The sequence below is a fragment of the Hermetia illucens genome, chromosome 1, assembly GCF_905115235.1.
Source record: "Hermetia illucens chromosome 1, iHerIll2.2.curated.20191125, whole genome shotgun sequence".
Lineage (NCBI taxonomy): Eukaryota > Metazoa > Arthropoda > Insecta > Diptera > Stratiomyidae > Hermetia > Hermetia illucens.
In genome coordinates, this window is record NC_051849.1 from 123050685 (window position 1) to 123074413 (window position 23729).

The window sequence follows — 23729 nt, forward strand, 5'->3', positions numbered from 1 at the left end:
GACCGGATCTATTTTGAGGACTAGATTTTGTAGAGATGCACTGCTGTGATTTTTTTCAAGTTTTTCGGTTGGATAGATTCTGAGAACGAGACCTGTTACACTTTTTGATGGTCATATTTTGAGACCTCACTCCGCTGTGTTTCACCGGATATCAAATATGGAGCCAGTTTCGAAAAGTATTAATTGAGCCCTTTCATTTGGCCACATTTTGTGAAAAAAATGTTCCACCCTCCATTCACATGTATGGGGAGCCCTTCCTTAAACTTAACACAAAATGACGCCATGCAAAAGGAACAACCGATCAAATGGTCTCACCAATTTTCATGACAATTGGTCAAGCCGTTCCCGAATAAATCGGGTGTGACAGACAATTATCCTAGTTTGCAGACCGTAGAAATATATTCTGAATAAATCATGAAAATTTCAAAAAATTTCGTTGGATAAATTTTGGGTTATGGTGGCAGCAGATTTTCAACATTCAGTTTCGAGAAAAACGCATTTAAAAGTAAAATGCGATTTTTGACCATCAAATGTTAACTGACCATAAATCTGCTATACCTAGTCCATAAACCTTAGGTTTCTTGAAGAAACACAAGTAAAGTCTTAGCTTCAAATCTTATGATTTTATCGAAGTCATTCGAACACGGGATGACCCCCTTAAGTTTGTAATATTTACTTCTCCTTCAACTCGGCTGGCTATTGTAATTAGTATCAAAATTTTTAGGTCCATGCTGAATTTTGTTTTTTTTTTTTTTTTTCGGATAATATCCTTGTAGATAATCTTCCCCGTGCTCGTTAAGATGGTGTCCCTCTGATCTTCTTTAACAGTGTATTAATATATCTTGATACTAGTTTGTGTCCGGATAGCTGAGTGGTCAGAGCGCAAGGCTGTCATACGGGCTGTCATTGGTGGCAGTGGGTTTGTATCGTGACATTGTCTCCGGCAGTGCCAACATAGTGCTATAGTGCACCGTTACGGTCTTGAATGAAATGCTCTAGCACCCTTCAAGGCCCTGATCAAATTGGGTTGTTGCGCCAACGATTATTGATATTAGTATTAGTTTGTTTCGCCTGTTACTTTTTGCGAATATGATTTCGTTCAGCTGAAATGATTTGAAGATCCGATTTTTATTCTGGTATTTAATAACTCTCTCTTGAATTTCTACTAACGATTGATATGCAGGTGCTTTTCTTGATTGAAATGGTTTTAGATTTATTATCGAGAGTATGATTATATTCGAAAACTACATTATAAATTCCTCCATGTGGTTGAGTATTATTTTGATTGGCTAGAACTCTGCTAATTTCTGAAAAAATAGAGTGGGTTTTTCTACGCTTCCGTTAATCGTAGAATGATTCACTGGTGTCGTATGATGGCCAATTTTTAATTTGTCCAATAAAATTTTCATTACCTTACTAATGAAGATACTCTCGTTGCCAGTTACTAGATTTTTAATTTAGAAAATACCTGTCTGTAAATATGTTCTAAGTGTACTGTCACATTGCTTTTATCCGAGATTTTATGAAGATACATATATTTTATTATCAAGAGGCTTCCTTTCCTCCATGAAATATATCCATGTGAATATTCTCCCCTGGTCCTTCTGGTGATGGTGTCTTTCCTAATGTGTGTTGTTTAAGGAGTCCGAGCAATTCTCACAAATTTCCGGAAAATGTTTCGCGTCTGCCTTCATGTTCGGCCAATAAAATTCTGTTTCTAGATCTTAGATTGTTTTTATAATTCCTGTGTGCTCGATTGTGGGTCTTGAATTATATACAACTGTTTTTCTTTGTCTTCGACGTCTGCCGCAACGTTCTGATGACCAGGTTTATAAATTTTTTTCGCTCCTACTAAGTATTAAATTCTGCTGATCTGTATAAATTGTCAAGTCCGCTATTCCGTACAAGTGGTCCCTCAATTTCTGCAAAGACCAAACTATAGCCAATAACGTCTTCCAATTGGTAGAATAGTTCTGCTTGGTCTTGTTCTGCGTCCTAGATTCCTGTTTTGACTAAATACAATACCTATTGCTATATTACTATCACATGTCGTAAGCTGGAACAGTTTATTATAATCAGGTAAATATAATTCTACTTTTTCTTTAGGATTTCCTTTTAAACTTTCTGGAGATTCTAAACCTCTTTATTTAAGTAAATTGTAACCTTCTTACTTCTATTTATTCTAACTTGGGCGTTCTGTCCTTGCAAGTATAAAATCAAAGGTTTCGCAATTTTGGCGAAATCTTAGATGAACTTTCAGTAATAGGATGCTAGTGCTAGAAATGATCTTAGAGATTTCAGATCAGTAGGAGTGGGGAAGGATTCAATGGTTTGAATCCTTATCGGATCCATTGTGATTTTATTCTTTTTGATAATATTGTCCTCTCTCTATCTCTGATTAGAAGAAATGACTTTTATTTGACGAAACCTTTATATTAGCGTTATAATTCAAATATATTCAATATGTTCTTCAGGCGGAGACAAATTATATTAAATATTAACACGTCGTCTATATAGACATATACAAATTTTCCTATATATAGTCTTAAAATATCCACGCATCGCTGAAAGATTTAATCCGAATGGCATTCTTTCAAATTCATATTTAACTCCATTTATACTGAGTGCTGCATCGCTGAAAGATTTAATCCGAATGGCATTCTTTCAAATTCATATTTAATTCCATTTATACTGAGTGCTGTTTTTTCGATGTCCTCATCTACTCTAATCTGGTGAAATCAAAATTGAAGGTCCAATGTCGAAAATTTCACATCTGATATTGGGTATCTATCTGTTACCTTTCTCAACAGTCTATTTTTTCGGCACGATCCGTACAGGTGAGTTGTATAGCGATTTGCTTGGTCTTATGATTCAACAACTTCTCTATTTCTTTGTTGACATATTCGTCATCACTATAGTGATATGTATACTGCTTGGTCCAATTTGGAGAGCTGTCCTTCGTTCTGATAGACGCCTTCATTTTAGTTGTAAACAGTAAAAATTTGTCAGCAGTATCGTTTTTCATTATCTTTTCAATTTGTTTCCTATATTTCTTGTCATTTAATGTATAATTTATCCCTTGTATATCTTCACTAGGTTCTTCCTTCTTTCTGCTGAATATTGTCAGTCCCATGTCCGTTCGTCAATTTCTTCCCTAAAATATATATTCTCTTTTATATTTCACCTTACTTGATCCGTGCATAGTACGAGTTTCAATGGTTCTATCTAACTTCATGTTTTTCCTTAACTTACAACTTTCTCTTCTTAAAAGTAGTCATTCAAACAATGCCAATTAAATTGAATAAATTTTTGTTTTACAAATATTTAATGAGTCTGGTGCACTGTCAGATAAATGTATTGAGAATAATTAAAAACATTAATCAAAAACCTGCCTCAGGTGGCAGAGTAAACCCTAATCGTTTTCATATAGGAAACTTTCCATATTATGGTCGGTTATATATGTCTACAGCAATTTACTAGACCAGGACTGCGGTTATTTTCAAGGCTATTATCTACAGGAATTTTCCACACTTAAAAATTTTTTCTGTTCCATCTATTCCTTAATATTTTTTAAAGATTTGTGTAAAATAAAATCTGCGGTCACATATACGTTACGTAACAACAGTAAGATAATAGTCCTTAAACTTATAGATAACTGAAATCTGTATACATAACAGACCTGGTTAGAGATATTATCCTCACCCTAGAAAAAAAACATTACCTATTATCAGATACTGTGCGTACATATGTATGATATATAAATTGATCGTCCACTTTTTCCGATTTACTCCATGCACGAATACATATACATATATTGAATACCGATGGTGCTAACGTTCAAATACAACTACCTGATTTGGCCACTTCATTAGCATATACAAATACATACTCTATCGTCCACAAATTCGGGAAAAATTTATGAAAAACCAGCAAAACCCGACCTGAACAGCAGAATAAGTCAACTGAAAAAGTTGTACCACCGAAAAAAGAAAAACAGGTACACTTCGAAGAAGTTTCGGCAACTCCAGCAACAACCTACATTTTTTTATTATGTAAACATTATTGACTTGTTTAAATTCAAAAGTTTTTGTGAAAAGTTAAACTCATCTGGCCGCAAGAGTCGGCGCTACCTTTTTCTCTTCCAAATATTATTTAAAAAACGCCGGAAGAGACGGCACAGGACAATTTTCCTTCTCCTCCGCTCACAAGCGGATGCCGTTCGCTTTAATTAAGCACTGGTCGAGTTAGACGAGTTGGCAATTGAGCACAAGCTCTTCGACGTCCTCGAAGACTACTCTTATAAGCGACTAAAAGAGGAGCTCATGAAACGCCTGTCAGCAAGTGAAACGGCAAAACTTACAACTTACTGACAGAACTAACGCTAGATGACCGTGCGCCAACCCAACTGCTCTGTGAAATTAAGCAGTTAGGTGATAAATTCGGACCAACCTGCTACAGCGTTTGTGGCTCACGCCGTCACTGCGAACAAAATTCATGAGGTTCACGTGCGAACCATGGTTGGCGAGGTGTTTCGCGACCACTGAAGTCAGGTGGCTCAGCTGCAGCAGATGGTGGCAGCATTAACAGCCGCCGTCTCTGGGTAGGTGAACGGATATTAGGTCGGCGCGATCTTCGGCAAGTACTGCTACCCAAAATGCAGCACCACGTCGCCTCACAATCTACGACCACTTGAGTCGGCGTAAGTAACTGGTCGATACAGGCCCTAAAGCCTCGGGTATTCCCGTAAACCGGAATCATAATTTAATATCGCAACCGTTGAAACTCGTGCAGCAAATTCTTCGTCGGTCCGCACGTATGGCAACAGGCAGGTAGACTTGAGTTTAGTACTTCGACGAGCGTTTTCTTGGCGCTTCATTATCGCGGACATCAGCATACCCCTGTTAGGCGTGAGTTCCTATGCCACTATGGATTGCTAATGGATATACATAATAGGTCCCTCATTGACCCCACAATTTCCTTTAGGTCGTCAGGAAAAATCTCATCCTGTCCACCCAGCACTCTTTCCATCGTTCTATCGCACGTATTCACGCACTTCTTCAAAAATACCGCAAATTCACTACCTAGCATAGTCTCTCTGACCACGTTAAGCATGATGTGCAGCACAACATCAACACTACTGGCTCCCCACTTTTCTCTATGGTGCGTTCATTACCACTGCAGAGGTCGCAGTTGCGCGGAAAAAATTCGTAAAACTTCTTAAGCAGTCCTTCAGACAATTGTTGGTCTTCGTCACTTCACATGGTCCCTAAATCCAGCAAGCAATGGAAAAAATTGTTGGAATATCGACATCAGTTACACCATCTTTTCATCGACTTTAAAGCCGCCTATGACAGCATAGTCACGGTAAAACTGTACACGACCATGAGACAATTCGGTATCCCGACGAAATTAATAAGAATGACTAGGCTGACCCTGACCAATGTGCGAGGTCGGATAAAAGCAACTGGATCATTCTTGAGACCATTCAACATCAACAACGATCTAATACAAGGGGATGTCCTATCCTGTTCAACCTGGCCCTGGAGAAAGTAATTCACGATGCAGACGTAAATGCGAGTGGGATCATCCTCTTCAAGTCCACCCAACTACTGGCCTACGCTGACGATATTGACATTATGGGAAGAACAACCCGAGATGTACAGTCTACCTTCATCCAGATCGAGCAGGCGGTGCGAGATCTCGGGCTGCATATAAATGAAGGCACGACGAAGTACACGGTGGCAACGTCAACGCCAAAACCGAAAGAACGAACAACATCAAACTGCACTGGTCGAACGGGAAGAATAAAGATAGGACACTACAACTTTGAGACCGTTGAAAATTTCTCCATCTAAGGTCGAAAATCACGATCGATAACAGCTATGCCGATGAAATCCGCGCACGATTATTGGCAGCCAACAGAGCTATTTCAGCTTGCAAAAACTATTCCGCTCGAAACGTCTCATTATAGGATCAAAGTTCTTACTGTACAAGACAATGATCTTGCCAGTCCTCATCCATTCGTCGGAGACTTGGGTTCTTAGCAAGAAAAATTGCCAACTCTTGGCCGCGTTCGAGAGAAGAATCCTTCGAAGAATTTTTGGCCCCCTACATGAGGATGGACGATTCCGTAGCCTACATAACGACGAAATCTATAAGCGATACCACGACGGACTGGTTGTGGATAAAATCCGGCTCAACAGGTCGCATGTGCGGGTCACTTAACCCGCATGGATGAGGATGATCCAGCCAGGAAAGTCTGTAAGGGCAATATCTATGGTAGAAAAAAAAAGACGAGCACACCCTGTCTGGGATGGAGCGATGACGTTTGTCAGGACGCCAGGCAGCTTTTAGGGATATCGAATTGGTGGACTTCAGCGCAAAACCGGGATATCTGAAGTTCCTTATTAAGGCAGGTCTAAACCGGATACCGGTTGTTGTGCGGTTGATGATGATGATACCCTAGCCCACTCATCCGCGATTTTGTACACTCCATCGTAAACTGAAGTGTTTTCTAGACCTTGAACTTAGTCAAGGCATACCATAAGATCCCTGTAGCCCCCGAAGATATTGTGAAAACGGCAATATGCACACCTTTCGGACCCTTCGAGTTCACTACGGTAACTTTTGAGTGATGAATGTGCAACGCGGCGCAAGTGAATCATCCACTCTATGCTGCGAATCATCCACTTCTGTCTCGTATATTTGGATGATGTTCCTCTAAGACGATTTAGAACACCTCGAGTGCATTTTTCAACGCCTCTTTCAGGCCGGTCTAGTACTTAACGTTGAAAAGTGCAAATTTTTACAATCGCAGGTGAAATTCCTAGCCAGCTGATTACCCCTGAACGTATCCAACCTCGAGCTTTCCGCTTCTTCACCAAAGCATGAACCAAATCTGGCAGCTGTTGAGTTTCTTCTCAAAAGAACTGAATTCCGCTCAACTACAGCACTTATGACCGTGAGTTATTAGTCGTGTACGTCGTAATTAAATACTTCTGGTACTCCCTTCCAGTCAGGCCGTTCACAGTTGTTCACCATAAACACTCACTTTAGCCCGCCAAAGCATCCCCTCGCCAATTTCTGCATTTAAGCTTTATTAGTCAGTTTACTTCCGACATTCAACACGTGTCTGGAAAAGATAACGTGGTTGCTGACGCTTTGTTACGTGTTGCAGAGATCAAGATACCACCCCTCCCCCCCAAATGCACATTTAGGAAGTTTTCTATCTTCAGCTCAACACCCAGTATATACTGAAATAATAAAAAACTTGTTGTTTCTTTTTCGTTGGTGTGGATATTTATTCTTGCAAATACCGATATTTCGGGAACCACTTGTTCCCTTCATTAGCACTGACAAGTTCGATATATAGCATATCGAAACTGTAGAGCACCATTTCCATTTTGAGACCGAAGAACAATGGTGGTCTTCGACTCACACAAGATAGAGCAAATTGCAGAATCTTCGATGCGCTTTCCCACGATGGAGCTGCGCGCGGAGGATAGTGTATACAGTGCCAGAATCCCCGTATGGGGACTTGCACTGGCAAATGGACTACAGAGTAAATCCTACCTGCTAGTAAGTTCTCCTACACCATTTACAGAACACGCGGAAAAAGAGAAGCCAGAGACGTGAACGAAACTGACTTGATGCCAGTTCATGAGATGGGATCTATGCAAACCGCAAACCTGTGAAGGTGTTAAGTGGATCTTTTACGCTAATCCATAAGACAGAAAGTTTGTGTTCTGATGTCAAGCCGGTTAGAGGCAACCTCGCTGAGACGGTTCTGTTCCCAGAACCTAATTACGGTCAACATCATAGTTGCCTCTGCTTTTTTACCCTATAATTCTTTATGTCCTCTACCGACGCTAGAACTAAGGGATTTTGTAGTATATGCAGAATCAAGTGGTCTCGAACTCTTAACAAGCTGCGATGTGAATGCTTAACATATTTGCTGCAATGCAATCCCAGAGGAGAGAAGTTATTTGATTTCATCACTTCAGCTGGTCTCATGACTGCAAACGTAGGGTGCGCCGCTACGTTCGACCGACCAAGAAGAAGTGAAGTAATTGATCTAACAATCTACGCTTCAAAAATAGAATTCATTCTCAGGAAATCAGCCATGCAACTTTTGAACCGGGTTTGTAAAAGCAATAAGAATGAAAACTGGTTAAACTTCCGGAAATCACAGACCCCCTTGGAAGTACACTATTCGGGAGAACTAATGAGAGAAGTGGAAGGAGGACAGTTGGCGGTTCCTGCAACCCCTTCAACACGTAAGTTTTGCAATGTGAACTGGAACACTGCGAAAGCGGTTATTACCAATGAAAAGGTGAGAGTTGCCATACTGTCGTTTGAACATGGCATCTATCCACAATGCTAAAAGAAGATATGGAGCACTTTGAACAACTGCTAAGAAATATTTTTATAGCATGTCCTGCTTAGGCCTGCGTGCGTATCTCTTGGCAGAACGTTAAGGTGGTCTTAATACCGAAACCAAAGAACTTCAAACATACATATTAGCTTGACATCATTCTTGCTGGTTGAAGCAACAAAGCAGTAGAAGCTACGAAAAACTGTCCCCAGGAGGCGTGCCATCGCCACTTCTGTGGAGTATGTCGATGACGTGGCTATTCTTGCTGGGTATCAGGATCTCAGAACGGTGTGTAGAAATATACGTGTCGTCGATTTGATTGTCATTTGGTAAATCAGGCATGGACTTTCAGTTAATCCAAATAGAACCACAATGGTATTATTTCCAAAAACTGGATGGACTTTGCCTCCCAGAGATGATGGGTATAACCCTTCAACTTTCGGAAGAAGTGAGATATCTGGAAACCACGTTAGATAAAAAGCTCCTTTGCAAGAAACAGTAGAGGTAAAATTGGATCAAACTCTCACGGCTGTGCTGCTGGGGGGAAAGGTATGAAGTTACCCTGAAACGTAGAGAGAGCTGGTAAATCGCCGAGGGATGCGTGACGAGATATATGAAACTCTCCTACACCGATGGCTCAAAAACAGAACAGGGTTCTGAAGCCAGGGTGCGTCTATTTCTCGAATAAAAATGAGAAGTGGGCTTTTTCTTTTGAAGAATATGCAACAGTTTTTCAAGCTGAAGTATTTGCGATCCTATGAGCGACAAACTGGTTGATTGATAAGTGGTTGAAGGACAGGCGCGTCGCAATCTGCATTGATAGCCAGACTGCACGTAGGACGTTGAGTAGTCATTTGATCACCACGAAAATCATTCAGGATTGCCGAAACCTTCTCAGAAACTGTCCAACCGGAAAATCTGAAAAATATCACGAAGCTGCCTCTGTACGGTCTCCAGGCTTCGAAATACTCTGCTTATCGATATCTGCTCGAATTAAATTACAAATAGTATATTATGTTGATTAGAAACTTCCCTTAGGTTTATCCTAGAGTGATAAAGTAATATACACTATATTATGAAGCATGATATTTGCAAATTTGATCAAAATCGTACTATTACCGATAACGTTATAGTAGCTTGAAGTTGTCTTTTCCCTGTAAATTTACTGCTATCCAGGATATTAAATACATTGAAGTGAATAGTCTGACATGCTAAATGCATATGCATTACGGAATACATACAAATGGAATGGCTCTATATTCAAATATACTTACATAAGAAACATACAAAGCTTTTCATACCTGAAGCGCTTCCGATTTCTCGACTTGTTTTGCTGAAGCTTTGGGTCGACTGGATCTTTTTCTGGCCTTTAGTCCAGGTTTCTCATTTCCTTGAAAGTGTATAATATATACGATACTCCCGAGCCTTTCGGAAATTCGACGCATTATATAGCCTTCTTCAGGATAAATCGCTAATAGCATTACGTTGCTCAACACTTCATTGGTATCATTTAGGCATTATACAAGAAAATTGGCAGATTTTCTATTTAAAAAATTGATTTCCAAAAAAACACAATTTCGAAAAAAGCTAATCATGGCCTTAATTGTAACTGAAATAATAAAGTGTACTAGAGCAGTTCATTAAAGACCGTAACGTTAAACTACTCTCTCTGTAGGAGGCCATGTGCTCAGCATTGCGCTCGCCCGAGATTATTACCCTAATTTGACATAGGTACTCATTCACAGCTCAGTTGACTAGTACCCAACGTCCATTCACGATACAAATCCCACTGCCACCAGTGAGATTGGAATCGCCACCTTTCGTATGACACTAACTGAAAAGGGCCTCTAATAAATTGTAATAACAGATCAATTTACCTATTATAAAACAAAGGAGGTCTGATGTGTCATAAACCCAAGCGCGATATAATACGTGATGGCATTTCATTTCTTTTATATATATGTCTAGATGGCTCAGTGGTTAGAGCGCTACGCTGTCATATAGAGAGTCGCATTTCAAATCCTACTGCAGGCAGTAGGATTAGTATCGTGGTTGGATACATCGCACTCGACTCAGCTGTGAATGAGTACCGCAGTCAAATCAGGGTAATAAGCACAAGCAAGCGCAATGCTGACCATGTTGTCTCCTATGGGGTACCGTAATCTTGTAGTGCATAGCAGGGTTTTGAATGAAGCCCAGATGCAATTGGATTGTTGCACCAACGATTGTTATTTCTTTTATGGCAAGAGCATATATATTTTTATTTTGAAACATATTCATTAACATTTTTTCCGCAGACAATAAAAAGATCCGCAGAAATATGTTTGTTTCCAAACATTTTGGCGGTAGTGTACATAAGTCTGTCTCGAATAATTGTTCCTAATATACAAATGACTAAAAAAGCTAAAACGAGGAAAAAGATGTAACCATTCGCCCCCATTCATATAAACTCACTTTGTTGTGTATTGACGATGACGTCATACATGTCACTAAATTTAACTATGTTGAAAAACTTTCAAATTTTATAACTTCTTCAAAAATAGTTGAATTTCCTTCAAACTTCCCAGAATTATTACATACCAAGCTGCATATACATATATATACATTTGTACACCTAGGATGAACTTAAAGGGGTTTGTCAGGTAAATTTCTAAAATATGGTAATACGGTGGAATCTGGATAATCCGTACATTGATTATTCATATACCCGGCTAATGGGTATAAGTTTCCCGGTTCACAAAAAAACCTTAAAATTACGGAGTGTCTAATAATTTTTACTGGCGCTGTAATATAATATTCTACACAGTTATTCTTGAACGTATTATCTATCAAAATATGTCAAAAGAAAAAAAATCGAAACAAAATTAAACATTGGAATGTCCCCTAAGGAGATTAAATTTCTAAAATATGGTAAAGGTTATTAACTTCCTTTTAGCAGCTATCCGAATGGGATGTATTTTGGGATGGGATGGGATTAATTGAGACCTTTCATTTGATATGCCGACCACCTCCATGACATGATTATATTCTGAGAAAAAAATGTATTGCCCAGACCCCCCCTCGGTATATATGAGAAGCCACCCCTTAAACAGAATGATGTGTTTCTTAGCCCGTATATTCTCACCAAATTTCGTGACCATAACTTTCGAAGTAAATTGGATGTGACAGACGGGCCGACGAACAGACATTGAATCGATTTCAATTCAATTTGTTTCACACAAAACCTTAAACGTGAATAGTGTATTAAGATCTATTTATCTATCTATAATTGATATAAATCTAAAAATTTAATGTTATATAAAAGCAATTAATAAAAAAAATAAAAACAAACCACGTGGATTGCACATCCAAAAGAGAAGCTCTTTTTAAATGATAAACTTTCGGAAAAAACAATTCTAATGGAATCACTATTTCTTAAGCAGTTGAAATTTCAAGTTTTGTGTACAATCAACACTAACAACTTTTACGGATACGGGCTGGTTTTTATTACTTGGTTTGATGCTGCCAGATAGTATGTCTATCTTCAGCATATCGCGATTTCACTCGGCCAAGTAGCAAACCATTCACCAGTCATCGTATGCTTAAACTCTCAAAATGTTAGACGTGGAATTCTTCGACTGAAGTTTCTAAATTGAGTGATGATAATAATAATGTTGTAATGTAGCGTTAATTAATATCAGGAGCATAAAATGTGTGAAAATGAATGTTCGGAATATATTGAAGACCCATATATACCAAAGTTAGAAAACTGTGTTACCCCTTCTTTAGATGAAATTACTGAGTGTGATCACAAATGTGTAGATAATTGTAATAACTGTGAATGGCCAGACGATACTGAATTTTTCTTAAGGTCTTTGACTTTAGATCAAATTTTTTTTGATGTTCCTGCTTTTGACGATTTGCAGGAATTACAGGTTGTTGAAACGGAATTCGGAAAACAAGTTAAAAATATAAATCAATCTAGAACATTATCAATTGCGAAAGGATGGCGATTGAAGTTCTTCACCAAAAAAAACTGTAAGAGACGTTAAAGTGACCTTCACCGATTTTTCAAAGCCATATTTAGCAAGAATTTCAAGCAGTGAAAATTATAAGAAGTTCTTAAACATTGGAGGTAAGAATGAAAGAAGTATTTGGAAAGTAGGTTCTCGATTTTAATTGAAGGATCCACATGACTCGATCGGTTCAATCGATATTTATATCTAACAGTTTTTTTCTATTTATAAATAAATCTTGGTCGATATTTCAATTTTCCAAAGTTAACTCAGTTTCAAATATGAAAATCGCTTAAGTTATATGGAATGGATGGAATTGAGCTATGAGAGAACTTCTGCTCTTGAATGCGAATCTAAATAATGTATTAGTCCTGAAATTCATGCACGATGCCTCTAATTGTTGAATACATCAGATATGTATCAATGTTGAAAATTGTTAGTTTATCTCGAAATTGATGATGGTACTGCAGCTAGCACCAACATAAGATCGCAGACTAATTGTTTGTTTCGGATTCGAAATTGTAGGCGAAGAAAATTTTGTTCATTAGATTTATTATTTATTATTGAAGTCGTCATCCAAATATCGGTATGACTCCAATTTTGAATTACTTTTAATCAGGATTTTTATAGGACCATTGCAATAATACGAGGTTGTACATACATAATGATTGTGCGCAGATTTTTCGCGCTTTATTCAGGCCGTAATTACCCCCTTTTTAAGGTTTTGTGTGAAACAAAACCTTATTACAATCGAGTCGATGTCTGTCTGTCACAGCCGATTTATTCGGAAGCAGCTGGACCGATTGTCACGAAACTTGGTGGTGGCATGTGATCTGTTGTTCTCTTTACATACAGCAAGTGCCGCCATTTTGTGTTAAGTTTAACGGGGGCCTCCCCATACATGTGAATGGAAGGTGTAACATTTTTCTTACATAAGATGAACACAAAACCTTTATACCCGAAGCGCCAGCTTCCGGTATTCCGACTTGTTTAAATGAGGAAAAGAGGTTGGAACTGTAACGAAATTATCAATTTTATTGTTCATTATGTTGCGATTTGCGAGTTTATTGGAATTAACCCTGTGGTCGGTGGCAATAGTAATAGTAGTAGTAGTAGTAAATGGACCCCGCAGTAGTTTGACCCGATCATTTTCCAAGATTCTCTGCGAAGTGTAATTATAATAAGGATTGCAGGTTGCCACTAAGTTATACTTCAACGCAAGGTTTTGATGGAGAATCTTGCAGACGGAGTTATAACGATTGGTGTACTCGGTACTGCTCAACATCCTGCACGCAGATGTTATGTGCTGGATGGTCTCCTCTTCAAAGTTGCATAACCTACAACTGGACTTGGTGATTGAGGAATCGTGAAGAATGTACCGTTTATATTTTTTTGTTGGGAGCGGACATCCCGGATTGAAGTTAGGAACGTGTGGGTCTCATAGAATGGTAACCCATTTGTTGGGGGCTTCGATGTCAATGACTGGCAACAACAAATTTTCAATGTGAGCTCCGTGAATGGATTTTTCTCTCCACATGTCGTTGGATTGGAATAACATTCGACATGGAATCCCATTCTCTGCTTTTCATGTAACCCGATGTAGTTGTCTAGAGGATTTGATCGCCATGATTTTATTTTTCCCGTATAGCTTAGTTTTCAGGACAAGATCCAGACGCCGTTCAAATTCCCGCAGCAACTTTGATTTAATTATTGCCACAGCAGGTGTTATTGCTTGCAATATGCCGAGGTATTTGTAGACGTCGTCCGAATCTATGCCCTTAATTTGGATGTTTTTTTGGCTGTATCCTTCATTATCGGTGTGTTTTTCCCAAACAATTGTTTTTATGCGACATTTCTCCAAATTCGGTTGTTTTTCACCAGTGTTCCGGTCCAACGGTACGGCTACATCGAATGTGAAGCACGTTCGTTCTTGCTTGAGAAACAGAATAGATCGGGCCTTTTTTGATAAACACTGTGATCGGTGGCAATAGTGTGATCCCACAATAGTTTAACCCAATCATTTTCCAAGATTCTCTGCAGAGTATACTTATAATAAGGATGGTAGGATGCCACTAAGTTATACTTCAAGGCAAAGTTTCGATGGAGAATCTTGCAGACGGAGTTATGGCGATTGGTGTACTCGGTATTGCACGCAGATGTTAAGTGTTTGGTAGTCTCCTCTTCACAGTTACATAACCTACAACTGGAGGTGGTGATTGAGGGTTCATGGATGGAGGATGTACGCTTGTACTTTTTTGTTGGGAGCAAAGCATCCTAAATTGAAGTTAGGATTGCTTTGATCTCATAGAAAAGTACACCATTAGTCATCCATTTGTTAAAGGCTTCGATGTCAATGCTTGGCAACAACAAAGTTTTTATATGGCTTCCGGGAATGGGTTTCTCTGTTGGATTAAAGTAACATTCGACATAGCACTCCATTCTCCGCTTTTCAAGTTCAAAGCAGACAATATATTGTCTGCCATGACCGTAGCCTGATTTAATCAGGTAGAGGATTGTTTCTCGAAGAAAAACTCACGAAGAGAATGCTTGATTATAGTGAAATGTTTTAAAGTTAAGTACCCCCCTTTCTCTCTGATGACGTGGGATAGTGACCTTCAATTTTCGACAGCTCTGTTGTGCATGTTCTTGTTTGCAAGAACTACCCTTACCCGTCTATTGTCAGATTCTAAATCCATATTACTCCACTATATCACACCCAAGGTATATATAAGAACGGGAATGGCGAAGGTGTTGATTGCCATGATTTAATTTTTCCCGAACAGCGCAGTTTGTAGGACAAGGTCCAGACACCGTTCTAATTCCCCGGCAACTTAGATTTAAAATAGTTATCGTTCCGATGCTTGTAGTTCTTCTAAATAAAAATAAAACTAGGTAGCTTGCTCCTACTACAATATATTTTAATAGTTAGTAAATACGTATTTCGAAAGCTACTTACTTTCTTCCTCAGTACTTAAGCTCCACCGTTCTAATTCCCCGGCAACTTAGATTTAATTATTGCGTGGATGTTATTATGGTTTTATCCTTCATTGTCGGTGTGTTTTCATTGTGAACATTTGCTGATGCCGATATCCCTGCTGAACTGGATGGTGATGTCTAGCAACGAACGAAGTTGAGTTTTTGACATAAAATTTCATGTCGTCAATATACATTAAATAACTTAATATACATTTCACAAATATGCCATGGTTGACTTGTTGAACCCGTATTTGCAAAAGATGGGATATCGCTTCGTGCTCCAATCCTTCATCGCGATTCTTGGGAGAAGAACGACATTCAGGTTGATTTTGTACAAGCATAACACTTGTAGTAACCACGAATGTGATATGGAGTCAAAGGCTGATTTATAATTGATCTAGCCTGTCGAGATATTTCGTTTTCGGTGGACAGCCTGCTTTACAGCGAGCGTGTCGGTTATAAACTGTTCTTCGCAGCCTCGGTAGCCTTTTGCGCATCCTTGTTTTGAGATGTTCACGCAAAGAACTGAAGTGAGAACCGTGTAAATGGTAGGAAGACAAGTAATTGGTCGATATTTTGAAGGGCAAGAGACACCCTGTTCCTTGGAGAGGAGGAAAGTTATCCCCTTGGTGAAAAATTCTGGAACTAATTTCGGATCGACAATCATCTGATTAAAATCATTTGCCAATATACTGTGAATGCTCTTGAACAGCTTCAGCCAGAAGTTCTGGCGCCTTCCAGTTACCTGCCTTGTCAAGGGCTGTTTCTACGTCGACTTCAGTTACGTCAGGCATGGTCATTGGGTGGGAGCCACGCTGCTTCTAAATTGCAACGGCTGGGTTCACTTCAAACACCTCTCCAGAAGTCTCTGACTGATCCAGGTTAAGTTTATTTTCACGACCTGGGTTAATGAAATTTTTGTAGAAACCCCGTTGATTTTGGAAAAACAAGGTGTTGTCTGTCCTTCGTTGAAAGCGCTTTTGATACCTACGGATGGCATTGGAGCATACCGCAACTCTTTGCTTCAGCATCTCGAGGATTTCTTTTTCTTCAGCCTTTGTCTCGTTCACAAGCGGGGTCAGCTCGTCGTGATCGGTTTCGCCATTTGGCTCTATCGAATGCCTGATCTGGGTGCAATCTCGAGACTTTTAAATCCCCATCTAGCGTGTCAAGCCACCGTTGTTTCGGGCTGCGTTTTGGTCTTGGCAAGTGAATTCTCGTTAGCACGAATTGCATGACCATACCATCGAAGACGCCCCTCCCGCAATTTTTTACACAATCGATGCAACCCCATAACGATTTCGGATGTGATCAAAACGTGTCACGCCTCTAGTCCAACGCAAAATCTTCGTCTCCATTACCGCAAGATGCCGTTCATTGACTTTTATAGCCGGCCAACACTCAGAACCATAGAGGGCGTCGATTACAAAGAATAGCAGTTGTGGAACGCCACTTCATCCAGTTTGCATTAGTGAAGCAATTTCATAACGCAGTTCTCCATTGGCTGATAGCGTTGACCCGAGGTATTTAAGTCACTCAGTTCTGGGTAGATCACTGCCGCTGACAGTGATTGTGCCTATTTCATGGGGATCGGTCGTCGAAAATTCAGTTTTGTTTAGATTCAATCTGAGATCGTGTTGCATGAGGCGATCATTCCATTTTTGGACAAGTTGCTCGAGATCATTTTTGCTATCAGATGCTAGGAAAACATCTGCATAAAGCAGTGTGTAGAGCGCTGCACGTTGGATATTCCGTGTGAGGGTGTCCATAACAAGAACAGAGAGACGTGGTGAGAGGGCGCTTCTTTGATGAACACCAGAAGCACACACTTCGAACTTTACTTTTCGCATCGTGGTCGAGCAATTGAACCGAGCGCACGAGTTCTTCTGGCACTAAGTGTTGTCGTAAAGCATACCAAATGAGCTCGTGTGGCACACGGTCAAACGCTTTCTCTAGATCCAGAAAGGCAATGTAAAGAAAGTGATGCTTCACACGGTGTTTCTCTATGAGTAGCCACGCAGCGTGTATTGCGTCAGTAGTTCCGCAGTTTTTGACAAATCTGGCTTGATTCACGTTTAAAAATCTTCATGGTATGGGAAAGTAACCGGATCGGACGGTAATTTGAACATTCTGCTGGACTACCTTCCTTTTTCCATATTGAAACAGTGGTACTTTCTTGCCAGTCAGATGGTATTCTTCCTTCCTGAATAACCCGCTTAAAGAATTCACTGAGCCACAGTGTTGGGTCCCAGCTCTTCGCTTTCCAGAACTCAGACGCGATGTCGTCCGTCCGTTTCATTCGACGACTTCATTTGTTTTATTGCCTCCTCGACTTCAGTTGCGCTGACTGGTGGAACTGGTCCAAATGTCGGGAATGATTGTAGGGAGGATGAGCAAATTCTTCAGTTGAAATCTGCTTGAAGTATTCTCGCCATCTATCCGTTGCGACTCGGCGGTTGGTAAGCAAAGTACCGCGGTTCAATATCTTGTGTACGTTCGTTACAGCTTTTAGCAAGTCGATACAGATCTCTCTCGCCATCCTGAGTGTCCAGTTTATCGTAAAGGTTTTTGTAATAGATCGCTCGGGTGACGGCGACTGCTTTCTTTGCTTTCCGGTTCGCATTCTTATAAATTTGCCAATTGGTCAGTGTTTTATCGTCGAGAAATTTGTGGTAGAGGCGTTTCTTTTCATGGACCTTCATTTCAACATTGTCATTCCAAAGCCAAGTATCTCGGTTGATGTTCCGCTTACCTGACTTGGTGACCCTGAGGGTTCCAGAGGCCGCTATGCGGATCGTGCCTTTCATTTGGTTCCACCATTCCACATTCGTAATAGTCGGTAATGTGAGTGAGATAATTTCTTCTTTGATCTCACGGAATCGCCGCGGGCCAGTGCGTTCCTCACGATGTTTTATCGGTGGCTTCATTCGCAGAACGGAAACCAACGGCCGATGTTAACGTGCGATGGTTTCATAGGGAACAGCTTCACAATCAGTGGCATTGGTAAAATGTCTTATGAGAACATAGTCGATTTGCGTTTTACTATTCCCACTATAAAATGTAGGACGAAATTTGGTGGAAACGTAGCAAGTGGTGCCATTTTGTGTTGAACTTGAAGAGGGCTCACCATACATGCGAAAGGGGAGTGTAAAATTTGTTTTCACATAATATGGTCATGTTTAATATCAAATGAAGGGACTCAATTAGTACTTCTGATATTTGGGTGAAACAGGGGAGTGAGGGCTCAAAATGTGAGCCCAAAAAGTGAAGCAAGTCTCGTTCTCAGAATTTATCCAGCGGAAAAATCTGAACAAAATTACGATGGTTCATCTATACACTAAATACATCTCATTCCAATATCTGCCCAAATAAAGATAATGATAGCATATATTGTATTTTAGAAATTTCCCCGAAAACCTCCCTTAAGTTCATCCTAGGAGTACAAGATTTGGCTCTGGTATAAGGGGCAATATAAAACATAACTTCGGGAAGTTTGAATGAAAAACAACTATTAATAAAGTGATAGAAGCCGAAACTTTTACATTTTATGTGAATTTTGTGCATTCTAAAACGTGTATGACGTCATCATAACATATCAATCACATCAAATAATGGTTTATTTGATTTTTTCTCGACTGCTGTCGGATCTAGTGTATAAATCAATTTTTTGATTAAATTGAATATTTCTCGACTGTTGTCGGAACTTGATTAAATCGAATATTTCTCGACTGTTGTCGGATCTTGATGGAAACCCTTTTGATGTAAGTTACAGGCCCACTTTATTTTCTTCATAGACCAGTACCTTATTCCAAACTACAATTTTATTTTATTATGTATATATATATATTTCGGGAGGGGGGGGGGGATTTCATTTTATTATGTATATATATATATTTCGAGAGCAAGCTTTGTACTGATGAAGGGAGTAAGTTGCTCCCGAAATATATATATACATAATAAAATAAAATTGTAGTTTGGAGTAAGCTACTGGTCTATCAATTTTAGACTTAACTACAAACAGAAGGCAATATCTAACATTTTATTTTCTTACTAATTTAAATTTATAATAGATTTCTATGTAGACAAATACATACTTAGCAAATTAATCTTCAGGTAAAATTCTCACGTTAGGTGCGGTTGCATATGGAAATTTGCACAAGGATTTACTTGCCTAGTGTCTAGATATTAGACGTGTAAGAACTTTAGATACAAACGAAGCAAACCGAATTGGTTTCCCTTAAAAATATGATTGTGAGAACTCTCAAGCATATCAATTCGTCAATACCACAATAAAGTGAGCTCATAAATGGGGGTCGCAGGGAAACATTTCGTTTTAGTAGTTTAATCATTTATAGTATATCAATATCAATTACTCGAGACAGGCATGTGTGTATACGTTCAGATAGATATGGACATTAAACCAGCGGTATTCAATATATGTACTGTATATGTACACATGTATGCCTTTTTGCAGGAAGTAAATTGGAAATATGTGTTCGATCCATTTATATGCGGGCATGTACATGCACATGATTCGGTAATAGGCACTGTTTGTTTGTTTAGGCTGAGCATAATACGTTTGTAATATGTTGGCATACCTTGTAGTTTGAAAAAATATGAAGGAATATTTTGGGGTTTTAGCCACATTCGAAAAGTGTGGAAAATTTCTCTGAATCCAAAACCTTTATCCCCGAAGTGCCAGCTTCCGGTTTTCCGACCTGTTTATAACTCTAGGATTTAGGGTTTTAGTCAATTTCCCATAAACATAGTTATATACTGTTATTAACTATTCTGGGCAGATGATGTTTTCCTAGCATCTAATAGCAAAAAAGATCTCGAGAAACTTGTCCAAAAATGGTTTCAGATTGAATCTAAACAAAACTGAATTTCTGACGACCGATCCCCATGAAACAGGCACAAAAACATCATCTGCATAAAGCAGTGTGTAGAGCCCTGGACGTTGGATATCCCGTGTGACGGTGTCCATAACAAGAACAAAAGGGAGTGGTGAGAGGGCACTGCCTTGATGAACACCAACAGAGACACGAAGCGGTTTTGATACACCCGCCATATTTCGAACTTTACTTTTCGCATCGTGGTCGAGCAATTGAACCGAGCGCACGAGTTCTTCTGGCACTAAGTGTTGTCGTAAAGCATACCAGATGAGTTCGTGTGGTACACGGTCAAAAGCTTTCTCTAGATGCAGAAAGGCAATGTAGCTGTGCTTCTCACGATGTTTCTTCATGAGTAACCGCTCAGCGTGTTTTGCGTCAGTAGTTCCACAGTTCTTGACGAATCCGGCTTGATTCACGGTTATTTCAACGATTTAGCGAATACGGTTGTCAAGAATGCGTTGAAAAATCTTCATGGTGTGGGAAAGTAACCGGATCGGACGGTAATTTGAACATTCTGCTGGACTACCTTTCTTTTTCCATATTGGAACAGTGGTACTTTCTTACCAGTCAGATGGTGTTCTTCCTTCCTGAATAACCCGCTTAAAGAATTCACTGAGCCACAGTGTTGGGTCCCAGCTCTTCGCTTTCCAGAACTCAGATGCGATGTCGTCAGGTCCTGTTGCTTTCCCCGACTTCATTTGTTTTATTGCCTCCTCGACTTCAGTTGCGCTGACTGGTGAAACTGGTCCAAATGTCGGCAATGATTGTAGAAGTGGAGGATGAGCAAATTCTTCAGTTGAAATCTGCTTGAAGTATTCTCGGCATCTATCCGTTGGGGCTCGACGGCTGATAAGCAAAGTACCGACCTTGTCATTAACGCAACAGAAGTGTTCGATATCCTGTGTGCATTCATTACGGCTTTAAGCAAGCCAATACAGATCTCTCTCGCCATCCCAAGTGTCCAGTTTATCGTAAAGATTGTTGAAATGGTTCGCACGGATGACAGCGACCGCTTTGTTTGCTTTATGGTTGGCATTCTTATAAATTTGCCAATGAGCAGGCGTTCTCTGTTCATCTGTGGTAGAGGCGTTTCTTTTCATGGACCTTCATTTCAACATCATGATTCCAAAGCCAAGTATCTCGGTTGATGTACCGCTTACCCGGCTTGGTGACCCGAGCGTTGCAGAGGCCGCTTTGTGAATTGTGTTTTTCATTTGGTTCCATTCCAGATTCGTAATGGTCGACAATTGTATGTGCGTTCCTGACGCTGTTTTATCGGTGGCTTAATTCGCAGGACGGTAATCAACGGCCGATGTTGAGGTGCGATGGTCTCATAGGGAACGACTTTGCAATCAGTGACAGTGGTAAAATGTTGGCGTCTTATGAAAATACAGTCGATTTGCGTTTTACTGTTCCCATTATAAAATGTAGGAAGATAAGACAATCGTTTGATAAACCATATGTTCATAAGTACAAGGTCATGGGTGTCCGCAAAATCGATTATACGTTCGCCCCCCTCATTGCGCGCTCCGGACCCCTTTCCCCCATGGCTCCTGTTACCGTCTGCCTTTTCACCCACATGACCATTAAGGTCGTCAGGAATGACTGTATGATCGTCAGCAGGCACGTGACAAGTCTTTTCATCGAGAAGATGCCAGAAGGTATTTTTCTCGGCATCAGGTCGACCTGTCTGTGGTGCGTACGCGGTGAAGAAATGAATAGTACGATCAGCTGATAAAATGGTGAACTTCATCAGCCGATCATCACATCGTTCGACTTCTTTAATGGCATCACGGAAACCCTCTATTGAGTGTATGGGTTACCAAAATAGAGGAGTTTGTAAACATTTTTACCGCATTCGCGTTCAATGTCGCAGCTTTTGGCACCAGACCATCGGGTTTCTTGCAGAGCGCAGATATCAGATCAGATTTTCCGAAGGGCTCTTGTGAGTTCCTCGGTCTTTCCAGTTAAGGTACCAACATTTAGCGTGCATACACTTATTTGTTTTGTTCGTTGTGTTAGAACTAACTTGCTTACGTCCTGACGTCGTCCATGCGTCAAGAACCCTTGCCCATTTCTCGACAGAACCGCAGCCCGTCTTCCCGCGTCGACTGATGTAGACGCCCTAGCACTTCTCCGAGGCTTGTGACTCAATCCGATCATCATGTTTGTAACGACATTGTATGCATTTTCTTGGTCGTTCTGTCGCGGGGCCTGTCACCAAGAGAGATCAGGTAGGATCTATCATAGTAGAATAACTCCAACTACACTCTATTTATCTCTTTCTCTGATCTCAGCATTTTATTTTTGTTTTACTGAGGATAGTATAGAGTACGTTGCCTCAAACCCTCCTTTACCTGGGCTTGGAACCAGCATACTATGTTAATAGCATGGCGGAGTTCTACTAAACAGTACTCCCTTGTATTCTGAAAAACGTAGTGGTGGTAGACGCGAATCCATTCCCGGATCGAAATTGACAGCTACCACGAAATGTGTTCTCCTGGTCTTGGCACTTGCTTCTGACGGGATCTTGACTTCGAGGTACCGGTTCAAATTAAGAGCGTTGCAAGTATCAAAGCAGATTTTCGATTTAGAGGAGGAAGATTTCTATGAGCAGCAACGTGCAGTTTAAGAAAGGTTTCCAAAAAGTGGCAATCTTGTGGAAATCGTTGATCTGGAAGGATCGGTTGTTTGGATGCCAAAGTGAGCTCTGACTACACCCAGTTCACTGAAACTTCATCGGCGTACGGACCAGATACCTATAGACATATTGATTAGACGACAGAAGCCGCAGTGGATCCAGAAGGGGGACAGTTGCTTTTCTGGCTACGTCATGCATTGGAATTCCCTGTAAAAGGTGGTTGACGAATGGCGCAGAACAGAGGAGGAACAATGCCAAAGTCGGAAAGTCCTGGAGTAACGCTCATGGCATCCATATATTAGACCATTATTAACGCTTTGTGTAAAACAAAAAGTGGGGGCAGTTGCCATTTGTATGGAAATTTTGGGAATCCGAAAACGTTTAAGATCCGACACCCGTTTTCAATGTGACAATTGAAGGGGTATCTGCGTGCTCCTTGCCGCCGTAAGGATAATAACTAAAATAACCCTAGAGCGCATCACTTATCCGGAAGATCCGACGCAAGTAGCCTCGTATTGTCCGATAAGCCTGCTTCCTATCCTATTAAAAGTGAAACAAGTTGGGATACTGGAAGCTGGGCGCCTCAGATAAAAGGTTTTGTGTTCATCTTTTGTAAGGAACTCCCTATGCGCGGTTTTTCATTCGTACATAGCTAAAAATGCAAAACATTCCTTCATTAATTGCTATGCACATACATGTCGAAGACATCAATATTGTGCTAATCCTGAATAAACAAACGTTGCCCATCCAAATTGATCTAACTCATCTTCACGCATTTCACTTTACCCCGTGCACAAAATAATAATAATACTAATAATGTGCAAAAATCCATATTGGCTCAGGGCCTA

The 23729-nt window shown here is 40.1% G+C and overlaps 1 protein-coding gene across 1 annotated transcript in view; it reads left to right on the top strand.

The window, feature by feature from the left end:
- The first annotated feature begins 11925 nt into the window (after positions 1–11925).
- The window catches only part of LOC119646363, a 50220-nt gene continuing 38416 nt past the window's right edge, over positions 11926–23729 (top strand). Inside the window, 2 exon segments of the mRNA XM_038046800.1 lie at positions 11926–12381; positions 12383–12488. Of these exon segments, the coding sequence (XP_037902728.1) occupies positions 12064–12381; positions 12383–12488 (424 nt within the window). The 5' untranslated portion in view covers positions 11926–12063.